Source organism: Euphorbia lathyris, chromosome 9 (genome assembly GCF_963576675.1).
Source record: "Euphorbia lathyris chromosome 9, ddEupLath1.1, whole genome shotgun sequence".
Classification (NCBI taxonomy): Eukaryota; Viridiplantae; Streptophyta; class Magnoliopsida; order Malpighiales; family Euphorbiaceae; genus Euphorbia; species Euphorbia lathyris.
This window is the reverse complement of record NC_088918.1, coordinates 19,963,450-19,976,681: the sequence shown is the minus strand read 5'-3', so window position 1 is coordinate 19,976,681 and position 13,232 is coordinate 19,963,450. Positions and strand designations below refer to the sequence as shown.

General features: G+C 36.0%; 1 protein-coding gene across 1 annotated transcript; it reads right to left on the bottom strand.

Moving 5' to 3' along the window:
- Nucleotides 1-8,532: 8,532 nt before the first annotated feature.
- Nucleotides 8,533-11,550, bottom strand: LOC136205799 (mitochondrial Rho GTPase 1-like). Its single transcript, XM_065996591.1, has 6 exons — nt 11,393-11,550; nt 11,031-11,082; nt 10,406-10,475; nt 9,941-10,053; nt 9,571-9,721; nt 8,533-9,247 (listed from the first exon to the last, which is right to left on the bottom strand). The coding sequence occupies exons 2-6, from the start codon at nt 11,057-11,059 to the stop codon at nt 9,137-9,139; spliced, it is 474 nt and encodes a 157-aa protein (XP_065852663.1). The 5' UTR covers nt 11,060-11,082; nt 11,393-11,550; the 3' UTR covers nt 8,533-9,136.
- Nucleotides 11,551-13,232: the final 1,682 nt, after the last annotated feature.

The window sequence follows — 13,232 nt, the reverse complement described above, 5'->3', positions numbered from 1 at the left end:
AATAGAGCATCAAGTTTATCTATGTGTTAAGGAATATTTCCACATATTAAGGTTCCGTTTGTTTTATCTGCTGTTTGCTGTTACTGTTTCCTGTTTCCTGTTTCCTGTTTCCTGTTTCCTGTTTCCTGTTACGGTTTGCTGTTTGCTGTTTGAAAAGGCTGCTGTTCCAAAAAGCAGGGAGTCCCTGCTTTTATAAAAAGCTACTTTTCGGCTACAAAAGGCAAACAGGAGGTGTCTAACCAAACACCTTAAACTCTCCTTTTCAAAGTGAAAAGGCAAACAGGAGGTCGAAAAGAAGCTACCAAACACCCCCTAGGTAGAGGGTATATGCTTTAATCAAAACCCAAATAGGTACTTGGATGGCAGAATTCTTGGTTAATAACAGCTACTAATGATAACAACTTGAATGGCAGAATTCTTGGTTAATAACAACTACTAATGATAACAAGTGGGCACGGGCGGATTTAGGGGGGGGCATTTGCCCCCCCTTCACCCGAAATTTTTTTTTTCTCCCCAAAACGACGTCGTTTTGGTTTAGTGTTTTAATTACAACCCTAAACCAAAACGACGGTGGGGAATGCTAGAAAAGATTAGAGTCTTAAACTGGACGATGCTCTTTGGGCATACCAGACAGCATTCAAGACTCCCATAGGAATGTCCCCCTACCGTTTAGTTTTCGGGAAATCTTGTCATTTGCCTGTTGAATTAGAGCACAAAGCTTATTGGGCGCTGAAATTTCTAAACTTTGACCCTAAACTTTCAGGTGACCTACGGTTAACACAACTGCATGAACTGGATGAGCTCCGATATAACTCTTACGAGAATGCCAAACTGTACAAAGAATGAACCAAGAGGATGCACAATAAAAAAGTACAGCGGAAAACCTTCCAAAAAGGTGACCAAGTGCTGCTTTATAACTCCCGATTGAGATTCTTCCCTGGCAAGCTCAAGAGTAGATGGTATGGACCATTCTCAGTTCTTAACGCACATCCCTCCGGTATGGTTGAGATTATATTGAATGATGGAACCACCCAGAAAGTAAATGGACATCGACTCAAACTTTATCTCGGTAAAGACACTTCGGGTGTCCAAATCCTCCGTCTTCAAGATGATCAGTAAGTTGTCTTCTCCACCCTGATTTTTTACACTCGTACTTCATGATTTGTAATGCAATGTTGGAACTTATTGCATATTTTTAGTGTGAGGAGGAGGGGTAGACAAACTTACAAAAATTGTATAAAATTTTTAAATTTTGGTTGCATCGTGTCTAGTTTAGTTTTGCGTTTTTCGAGTTTTATTTAAGTTTCTGCATGTTTAGGACCTAAAACCGTGAACCTCCTTCGAATCTAAACTTCGTTATTTATCTTTGAGGGCTGAGAACCGAATCTAATATTGCATGACAACTAGTTTAGGTGTAGGACACAATCCGTGTATCTGTAAGAGCATGAGCTAAAGTTTGCATTTAGACCCTACTTTTGAAGAAATGCTAAAATCATTACTTAGGTAGATAACTTAAGAATTGAAGGCATGTAATGTTGAACTTGAGTTTGGGGAAAACTAGTAAACACAAAATTGAAACCCAAAGAATTGTGAGTTGAATTTGAGCCTAAGAACGAACATCAAAAAGCTATTTTTCTTGACATTTTTGTGTGAATGCTTTGACTTGTGGAAAGATTACAGATTTTGCACCTAATATTGTGTTGAACCTACATGCAATGATTTGAGATGATAAACGATGAATCAACCTCATTAGAATTAACCCTTTTCTTTACCTTATTTTTTCTTTTTCATCCACTCTAGGAAGCCCCTTTGAGCCTATATTTTTGTAGTTTGTAGAATTTTTCTTTCGTCCTAACCCTTATTTTTGCAAACTATCACTTAGTTTATTGCCTAACCCAAGTTTTTGCAAAGCTCAAATTGAGCCTTTGCCTTCTCCTAGCGCTTTTTCTTTGTTTATGGCATTATAGTAGCAAGCCAAAAGGCTAAGAAGTGAATGAGCATCACTATCCAAAAAAGAAAAAAAAAGAGAAAAGGGAAAAAGAGAAAAACAGAAAAAGAAAAGGAAAGAAAAGAGACGAACAAAAAGGGGAGAACTTCATTCCCTAGTTCTTAAAATCAAAAACGTCTCAAGAAAACATCCCAAAAAGAGAATAGTGAATAAATAAAAAGCTCAGTCACTTCATACTCGCTAAAACCATTTTAACTTTGTTTTTCTAGCGCTAGAACTATTAACCCTTGTTGTACCTTTAACCCTCTAACCACATTACAACCCCAATTAGAGGCTGTTTTTGATATCATCGGAGTCATATAGCATAGTAGAGGAACTCGGATGAACGTGCAAAATCAACGTAATCCTAAGCAAGAACATAAGCCGAGAGTAAACACTTTAGCCACCAAAATTGTGTGAATGAGTGAACTACCTATGGTGAGGTGTTCTACTTAGCGATCCCCTCAAGCTCGTTTAATTGAACATGTGTCCTTTTGCTTAAAACTATGACCTATGATAATTGAAATGCGGCTTTTGGATATCGTGTCTCTACTTTGTATTTCTGAATGCATGTAATTACAGATGCTCGAAATTGTGTCAAGCACCTAGTCAAACCGGGAGGTTTTCTAGCTTGCTTGTGATTGCGAGTTTAGTTTTTTAGTTTACTTGGGGACAAGTAAAGTTTTAAGTGCGAGGAGGTTTGATAGGGGTCAAAAACCCCTATCTTTGGGTACGGTTTTAGGACGGGTTTTAGCTTTATTTAGTTAATAAGCGAGCATTTCTCGCATTTAAATGCTTTTGTGTGAGTTAGTTAGGAATTGGAAACGTTTTATTTATTTTTCGTTGTTTAGGCTCGTTTTATGACCAATCTAGGCAATTACGGCCAAAATAGCATGCATAGTATAATTCCGTTATCTTTTGAAGCTAATTGGTCCGTCAAAAGTTGCACCAAACGAAGCATTTGCTCAAAATAAGCGATTGACGGATCAATTTAGCCTTTGGACTAATGTTATCTGGAGTTTCTGTACGTGCGCAGGTATAAGTTCGGACGAAAAAGGGCATCGACGGCAGTCGGCAAGCACGCGGGGGCATACCGGGCAAAAATGCTCGACGAGCGGGCCTCCGTAGGCCATGCCTGCTCACCGAGAAGGCCCCTGGAGGCCTACTCGCCGAGCAGGCCACCAGGCGCCTGCTCGGGCGAGTAGGTGCCTGCTCGCCGATCAGGCCGCCAGGCGCCTGCTCGTCGAGCAGGGCGCTGCTCGCCGCGAGTAGCGCCTGCTCGCCGAGCAGCTCGCCCTGCTCGGTGAGCAGACCTGCGGGAATTGGTCAAAAAGATCAATTCCGCCCCCATGAAGCCAAGATGGACCCCACGAATTCCTACATCAACAAGGACACGAAAATAGGTCAAAAAGAGGGCCGAGCCACGCCTATAAATAGAGTTTTTCCAATGTAATTGGAATTATCTTTTATCTTTGTTATTTTCTTAGTTTTTCCTCTTGAGAAATCCTCTCCACCTCCTCCATATCCTTCAAACCTCCATTGAAGACACCTCCGAAGCTCCGTTCACCGAGGATTGCTCAAGCTCCATCCTTAAGTCCTAGAAAGACGCCTGCATTGGTAGACAGGTTCCCTGAAAGGGATTTTTCTTCTTTTACATTCTGTCTAGCCTCTGATACATGTTATGAATTTTAGGCTTATTGTAACTTCGTGACAATATTTTCCATCTTTGATATATATTATAGTTCTTGTTCATTCAATTGTTTTAATGCTTTAATCTTTGTCTTACGCTTTGTCTGATTGGTTTAACTCATTCGATAATCCCAAAATCAAGTTGGCACATATTGCGAGCTGCATCTGACCTAGTCAGTGCCTATAGGATTGACGACCCTATAGAAGATTAAGACCAAATTGCTGAGCCTTAGAGCTAGTTTCGGTCTTACAAGGGAATCACGAACTAGGAACTTTAGGAGGATAGGTCGGGTTAATCGCCTCGGACACAAGTGACTTAGGTTTTAATTCAATTGCTTAAACAATCTATTTTCATTATCATCGTATCCCTTCATGTTCCTTCGGATAATTGCATTGGTAAAAGATCACTTAGGAGTAGTTTAACTTAATTAGGGGTAGAGTAACTTAATTAGGCGTAGGATAACTTAGTTAGAACTAGATAACTTAGCTAGGAATAGTACAATTCAACCTAGGAGTAGATTAATTTAGCAAAACCAACTCAAAACCCCCCTAAGCCTATATAACACCTGAAACCAAGTAACTCGATACTTGCAGAAATAAATCCTGTGGACGATAACCTGGACTTAACCAGAAATTTATTACTTGATAACGACGGGGTACACTTATCCCTTAGTGAGGCTTCTTTCGCGGAATCCGCATCACTGTCTAGTAGACATTCTTTTCCCACTGCTTAGTTGTCTGTTAGCCTTTATATTACCATGTATACGAGACAGAAGCCGGTCTTTCTAGGTAGTGTATTATCATGTATATTTTGCCCCTACTTAGTTGTCTATTAGCCTTTATATTACCATGTATACACTGCTTAGTTACCCTCTTCTCGTTCTCATTTGAGGAGTACTTATTTATTATTATTAAGTTTAAGAATATGCTCACTAGACGTCTTGTTATTTCCCTGCACCAGTGCTTTAGCAGACACATATTTCATCGTATCTTTGTAATTAATTATCATAAATGTTGATTTTTTCCTGTGAAAAGTTTATGTTTGATGGTTCACCAAATACTGTGATTAAATTCAAGTATTTGAATCTCTGGATCTGTCTGATTAAATAGTTGAACCCTCCGGGCTGTCTCCGCCCCTACCGCAGGGGAATTGATAAGCAGACAGATCCAGAGATTCAAATACTTGAATTTAATCACAGTATTTGGTGCCATCAAACATAAACTTTTCACAGGAAAAAATCAACATTTATGATAATTAATTACAAAGATACGATGAAATATGTGTCTGCTAAAGCACTAGTGCAAGGAAATAACAAGACGTCTAGTGAGCATATTCTTAAACTTAATAATAATAATAATAATAAATAAGTACTCCTCAAATGAGAAAGAGAAGAGAGTAACTAAGCAGTGTATACATGGTAATATAAAGGCTAATAGACAACTAAGTAGGGGCAAAATATACATGATAATACACTACCTAGAAAGACCGGCTTCTGTCTTGTATACATGGTAATATAAAGGCTAACAGACAACTAAGCAGTGGGAAAAGAATGTCTACTAGACAGCAATCCATCAAAAGAATGGTATACATGATAATACACTACCTAGAAAGACCGACTTCTATCATGTATACATGGTAATATAAAGGCTAACAGTGGCAAAACAATGGCTGCTGATCATCGAAGCCACGATATACATGATAAATAATACACTTACCTAGAAAGACTGGCTTCTGTCCGCTGTCGCAGATGCTTGCGGTGAAATAAATCTTATGACTGAACTGACACAACGCTGAGGCGTTTAATTCTGGATCTGCAGTAGGACTGTTGTTGGTCGCAGATGCTTGCGGTGAAATAAATTTTAGGGCTGAATTAGCACATCGTTGAAGCGTTTAATTCAGCATGCGGTGGAATAAAACAGTTTCTCCTAAGCTATTACTAAACTTATACCGTCAAAAATAAAGATCGGATATAATCCAAAACTTAGTTGAATTGAATGTTTTAGTTTTAGTTTATTTGTTATTTGGAATTAAAATTTTTTATTTTGTTTGTAAGTTTTGGATTTTAGATTTGTCATGTTATCTTGTTGAATTTGTTTTGTTAGTTTGTATTGGATTTTATTTTTTCGTATGCAATTATGCATGTTCTTATTTTTTTTTTCATTTTGTTTAGTTGAATATTTTTTTAGTATGGAGTTGCAAAATTAAATGGGTTATCCAGGTTGACACGTTCAACTCGCTTCTTAAATGATTCGTGTCGAGTCGACCCATTTATTAAATGGGTTGGGTCAGGGTTGGGATAAATGGGTCACCTGAGTAAGTCAACACGACACGTTTACAACCCGCGAACCCATATTGACACCCCTAGGTTTCGCACTTCGATTAATGCTATTAAAACCCTCTTTAACGACCTGAAAATGAAAATTTTCAAGAATTAAAGTTGTTCAATGTCATATTTTCTATGGAACTACATTTTCGATTTTCGAAAATCATCTTTTTTGTAACTTTCTCTCTCTAAACATTAACTTTCTCTCTTTTTACCAAACTTCATCTAAATAATCTCAAAATAAAAAAGTTGAAGAATTAAAGTTGCTTAGAATATTAGTAGTTCTTAAAATATGTCATTTTTGAAGTCGTCAATGATGATTTTATTAAAGTTGCTTAGAATATTAGTAGTTCTTAAAATATGTCATTTTTGAAGTCGTCAATCATGATTTTAATAGTATCAATAGAAAAAGTCCTTATTTTGCTAAAGTTGAAAACCTCAATCCTCGTTTTGACAAAAAGTAAACCACAATCCTTTATCTGAAAATTAGTGAAACCACAGGGGTTTTATTTGAAATTTACCCTTTAAATTATTTATATATTTTTAGGTGGGTTTATATGGGTTGAGCTTGGAAGTTGATTTTTAAGCCTGAGTCCAGCCCGACCCAAGCCGCCTAAATTAATACTGGGCTGGGCTTGGACTGAGTATTTTTACATGAAAGCCCGATAGGTCCGGTCCAACCCGACCCATGGACATGTTTATAGTCTAATAAATGCGTTGATTGAAAAGTGGAGATCGGAGACACACACTTTTCATCTAATAATGGGTAAAGCCATCGTTACCTTACGAGATGTTGAGGTACTAACGATTTACGTGTTGATGGGAATGCAAAAGCTAGTAGTGCAAACTATTATTGGGAGGCTACTTGTGAAGTATTATTAGGAGTTGTACCTCGTGTAAGTGCTATAAAGGGAAATACAATTAAATATAACATGGTTAGATCAAACATTTTCAATTCTTGCACCTTAATGCTGACGATGTTATTGTTCAATGCTATGCAAGAGTATTCATACTACGTGTAATCAGTGGTTTATTATTTGGAGGGAAGAATAGTGGAACAATGCATTTGATGTACTTGTCATTACTACATGATTTTGATGAAGCAGGAAATATACATGAGTCACTAGACCATTTTCTCTTTCACATAACACAAGATATATGATAGCCATTTGTTTTCGTGTCGTTTCAATGTTTTTCATGACACTATTTTAATTTTCTGTAATCTGAAAGTTTAAGTACAAACAATCTCAAATTACATATGTGACATTACGATGACACACGTCTGTCATAAAAAAACGCGATTTTAATCAAAAAGGTACTTAATCATCAGATGACACTAGTTATATATGACTGTCATGGTTGTCTGAAAACAAAAAAGTGCAAACTATTATAAGTTTCGCGGGGGAGCAAAAAGTTACCAAATTCATTTAGTGTGCACAAATTGAGAGGGATATAAAAGGCCATTATGAACTACACGTTTTATTTCACTCGTCTTCTTCATCGAGAATTTTTATTTTTACGTACGCAAGTGTAAAATCGGCCTCCCAACGGACCAATTCTATATTCGACACTGGTTGCGAAAAGTCGCAAATGCGGGAATAGATCAGTTACATAAGACAAATATAAAATCAAAATTGTAATATTTCAATTTCAGTTTTAATTTCAAATCTTGAAATTTTTATTTTCAGTTCGCGGTCATTTTTACTTAAGTCATTATCTTTATAGTCTTAATTATAAATTTATAAATTTAGTTTTTAGGACTTGGTTCCATATTAGTTAATAAGTTTATATATTTATATGTTTATAAATTTTATCTTTATAATTAAAAATTATGTATATATTTTTAATTGAGCTTATATGTGTTGGACTTGAGATTTGATTTTAAGCCCGAGTCCACCTAAGTTAATAGGTGGACTGGACAAAACTTAGACTAAGCATTTTTACATAAAAGTCCCGCGAACCAACCCAACCCATGGATAGGTCAAGTGAGCATAGCATGCCTTATCTTGAATTTGAATTTGGACACATTTCTTCATTTTGTTTCATGTCATTTGGTGATTCTTTATCTTCCTTGCATACAAGTATACAAAAACGATAGCAGTTTAGTGTTTTTACCTTTCCCGGTTTACAGTTTGATCATCCGGTTTACAATTTGATCATCACAATTGATTTTGATGTAAAGCTTTTAGCATTCAATTAATCAGTGTATAACTATTTAGAAATTCCATCCAATTGAGTATGATTATATATGTTATAGCACTATGAATATTAAATAAATCCCATTGCTGAAATTGCTCAATATTTCTTTTTCTTAAACTTCTAAAATCTATTTTTTAAGATGAATTCTGAATTGATACCTAAAATTCCAACAAAAGTGATCAGATAATTTCATGGACTATTTTGACCCTCAAGGCATTCCTTTTACGAGTTCTACTGTGGAATCTTCACCTATGAGTAGCTGCAGTCAAATGAGTCTAATGCTGGCTGCCACAATCACAATATAAAAGTCCTACTAGCTCAAAGCAATAAGAATTCTGCAGAAATCAGTGGAAATTTACAGCCAAAATCTAAGCTTTATCATCCAAAACAAATTTAATATCTCAAATGAATAGGAACTCACAAGTTGAAAATGCTCAGTTATTCTACAAATTTAACAATAACCACGATGCAGATGTATGCCTTCCACATCGGTTTCGATTAACGCTTGGAGTGTTTATCTCTTCCAAGCAAAGAACAAATGGGGAAATAAATTGGTATAGAATTCTTGGTGTAGAACCGTCAGCTGATGATGACACAATCCGCAAACATTATAGGAAACTGGCTCTCATTCTTCATCCTGATAGAAATAAGTCAGTTGGTGCTGAAGGCCTGTTCCCACCATGACGTACCGATCATCTGCTACTGCATTTCCAACTGTCCGATGCAGCTGCTTGATCACACCAACAAGCGTTGGCTCTAAAAAGCAGCATATATTCCCGGCGTTACTGAAGTAACTCATCAAATCACTCCCTGAAATCACCATCGTAACCAACATATATTCCTGGCGTTACTGAAGTAACTCATCAAATCACTCCCTGAAATCACCATCGTACACCTGTCCCCCTTTCTCCTCCAGTACGCCTCGGACATCGTCGGATCACCTCCAGTCTGAGAAGAGAGTCCTCGCCGGCAACATTCTGCAATAATCGCTAGAATATCTTTTTTGTTGACAAATGTGCTCCCAGACCAAACTTGCAGCAAGAAACTTCTGCATAATGTTTTTTTCGAATTCAGTTGAAGGATAATAGAGAATCAAAACTCAAACTCACGCAAACTCAAACTCATAAACACATACACATAATCTCATAAACCAATAATAGATCAAATATAGAATTCAGGGAATACTAGAATACCATTCAGAAAAATCAGTATACTTTTAAAATGGCTTTAAAAACAATGAAAAAACACTGCTTACACATAAGAATGACTGAAATTTTTTACAAAGTCAAGCTGTTGCCAAAAGAAAGAAAAATTTGAAATTAATGCACTTTGAAACCAAGAGATAATAGAAGCAATGAAGAAAGTATATACCCTTGTAGATTCTTGTATTGCCATTGGAAATGAATTTAGATCATCTTTAGCTGCAACAATTAAGCATGGGACTTCATAGCCAGTGTCCTCACCATGGCCGGCAACTTCCACAAGCAATTCAGTTGCTCTCCTCCATGAGAACTCGTCGGAGCTGCAATAATAACAATAACCTTTAATATACAAATGATTCTGCTGTACTAGAAAAGTAAAACTGGTTGCATCATCTTTCTTTGGGAAGCATCTCAACGTGTTTCGTGAAAAGATTTTAACTCACTCAATCCCAAAAGGTTTCAAATCTTATGGCCAATTATTATACCAACCACCACCACTCTGTAATCATGACTAAAATGAACAGGCACCTCTTATTTACCTGTCATGGACGAATACTACTATATCACATGATGCCAATGACTCTTTATTGTACAGAAGCTTCTTAATGCCATCTTGGGGAATCTCTCTCAAAACAAGAGTTTTCTTAATTCCCTACAAACAAGAAAAATTATACAGCTTCAATTGGAGAGAAGAGAGGCACATAATTGGTTACAAAAGCTGACAAATAAAAGCAAAGAACAAATGGTACTTCAATAGTATCTCATGACAACACAACTCGCACATGGTCTATCAAAATGTTTCTTACTGCATCCTTTCTGGTATTTTCCACAAAGCTAATCAATAGGGAATAATAATACCAAAAGATGCATCATTCATGTGAATTTTGAGGAACCTGATCACTAAAGTTGATGTTCCAAAGTCAAACACTTAAGAAAAGGATAGGGAACATGTTTATCTGGTCATTGATATACATGATGTACAAGAGCAATGCAACGGCACTTACACCAGGTAGATCAATAACATTAACCGCATACCGATCCTCAACAGTTGATGAAGGAGAATCAGAAAATGACCTGCATTATGGCAAAGCAATTCCATCTATTAAAGAAGAGCAAATATCATAAACAATTCGATTTATACTACCAATTTTACATGGCTATGCACATATAGGTTCCAAAGATAGACCTTCCAATTTTACATGGCTCTGCAGCATCTTTATATGGAGCTTCGTAACCATGTTCCCATTTTTATTTCTTTCTATCTATTTCCATCTTCTTTTCAATGAACAAAAAATTTAGATTTTACTATTCAATGCTACTGATTGAATTATATTTCTTTTTGAAAAATCTATTGCTTAATCAGTAAATTCTACAGTAATATAAAAACTTTTGAAAACACCAAAACTTTTGCTTTGTTCATTAATCGACTGATTGTTAAGATGAATCTTGCACATATCAATCGAATAAATTTTGATAAATGCTAGTCAGTCAATCCAATTAGGTTCATCCTTACACATAAACAAATCTTCATCATGCCTTTCAGAATTAGTGATGAGCATATAATACTATAACACTTTTAAGAAAATAATTCAAGAAGTTCATAAAGCACTCTACAGAAAGCTAAAATACCTTTCAGGCGCAGTTGCAGCTTTCGTCATATGTAAACTACATAATCAAGAGTCTGCAAAACAAAAGCCAGAACTCCAAAGATTTAGATCCAAGCATAAATATAGATAAGAGTGACAATAAATGAAGAAAAGCGTGTCTAATCCTGCAGATCCAGGTAAAATTTGGGGAGTGAGGGACAACCATGAAAGCGAAAGCCTAGCTATATGAAAAGGAATTGTGCAGTAGAAAAAGGTAAACTGATACGCGGATTTTCATTGTTACACTGGAACTCTCAAGATTGTTTGTGGACATGGTACAGGGCAAAAAATATAATATAAATAAACGAACAAAAAATAAATGATAGTGAAAATGGAGATTTGTACCTTAAAACTTGAAATTAGCAGTTTCGATGTAATTTGGTAAGGGCCACCAGACCAGAAACCCTAGATTTTGGGGGAGTTTGTGGTGGTTGCAGCTATGGAGGCTTGAAGAAGACAGCGATATAAGCAATGAAAGACTCAAGAGAAAAGTTAAAATACAAGTACAGGCTGGGCTTTTCAATTTTTTTTTCTTTATTTAGTACATTTTCTTTTTTTCCTTCTTTTTAAAAAAAAAATTGTACATTTTCTTTTTCTTTTTTATATATAGAAAATATAATATTTTCTAAAACTATAGGGTTTGTTTCAGCTTTTCGGATCAATGTTTAGCGTTTTACTCTAAACGGTAGAAAATAGAGTGTTTGGTTCGATTTAAGAAACATCAATTTTTAGCTTCTTTGGAAATAGCTGAGTTTCGGAGCTTTTCACGAAAAGTTTTTTTTTTTCTTTTTCAAGTTTTTCCTAAGCAATTATTTGTAGCCTCACAGACCCACCTGCATGGACTTCATTCGACAGCTTCTGTAAAGGACAGTTAGCTATTTTATTCCCATGGAATTTATTAAGCTGGAAAACAATTATACGTGGACAGAGAAATAAGAACTTAACCGAGTAATATGAATGACGTCTCACGTTCCATTATTGAGACTAAATTGGTACTCTTTTTTAAACGTTAACCCTACATTTGGTGTTATTTTATATGTGGAGCCTAAATTTATTTCTCTGGCAAACGGAATCTTAAGTATGCCAAAAGGAAATCTGTTAGTGTGGTTAAAATTGGACCAAGTTGTCAACGTTAGGTCCTTAATTGTACCATTTTTAACGTTAGGAGTAATATTGCTCTTGACTGTCTAAGTTAGGGGTATTTTTGTACCTTATCCCTAAATTTTATGCAATTTTAATCCAAACTTCGTAATTTTTTGTATCATGATTACAACAAATAGTCACTCTTTCATCTAATTATAATTAGTTCAGAGGGCGTTCGGTTCACAGGGGGTAAGGGAAAAAGAATCAAGAAAGGGAAACTAAAGGAAAGGAAATGAATAACCCTATGTGTTTGGATATGTTTAGGAAAGGGAATGGGGTGAAGGGAATCCAATTCCCTAGAGGGAATGAGGTAATGGCTTAACCTAAAGTGGGTAAAGGGAATGAGTTTTTTTTTGTAAACAAACAAGAACAAAGGGAATGAAACCCTCCCATTCCCATTCCCATTCCCATTCCTAAAGACCCCAAACCAAACGCCCCCTCAGAGTTCAAGCATGGAAATATAATTTAGCAATGCTTGCTTATATCAAGCTTCATATTTTTACAAATGAAAAGCTTTGAGAAAAAAACAATTGATTATCAAAATTGTAATTGGTGTAATGCTTAGATAAAATTGCAACTATCAATTGAAAATTGGATAAAGTTTTCATCATATCCCAATTGTAAGTATAGAAACCGAATCGACCCATATTGTCGATATATTGCAATATTTAAGACCGAAACCAAACCTAATAGACCGAAAGACCAAAATTCATCGGTTTGATAAATAACTAAGTCAAACACACTGTATTAAGTCATAGGATACTAGTATCATTATGCAATATGCATAAGATCTAACCACAGGTTATAAACTTTATTACTAGATCTTGTAACATAATTTTAAGAACATGATTACTAACGGGATGTTTGTTAGAAGGGATATAGGAGGTGGGATAGGGATAAAGAAACACGAGATAAGTTATCCCGTGTTTGTTTGGGAGATAGAAGAGTGAGACATATGAGGGATAAGCCTCTTATCCCTCAAATCCTATACCCAAGATGAGAGTGGTATAAGGAGGTGGGATAAGCTCCTGCGATTTTAATA

What these genes read in the sequence shown, in the direction of transcription:
- LOC136205799 (XM_065996591.1), bottom strand. Translation starts at nt 11,059, where the DNA reads ATGACGAAAGCTGCAACTGCGCCTGAAAG. An exon ending in GCTGCAACTGCGCCTGAAAG is followed by an intron (nt 10,476 to 11,030) that starts GTATTTTAGCTT and finishes GCCATAATGCAG; the next exon opens with GTCATTTTCTGATTCTCCTT. An exon ending in CAATACAAGAATCTACAAGG is followed by an intron (nt 9,248 to 9,570) that starts GTATATACTTTC and finishes AACATTATGCAG; the next exon opens with AAGTTTCTTGCTGCAAGTTT.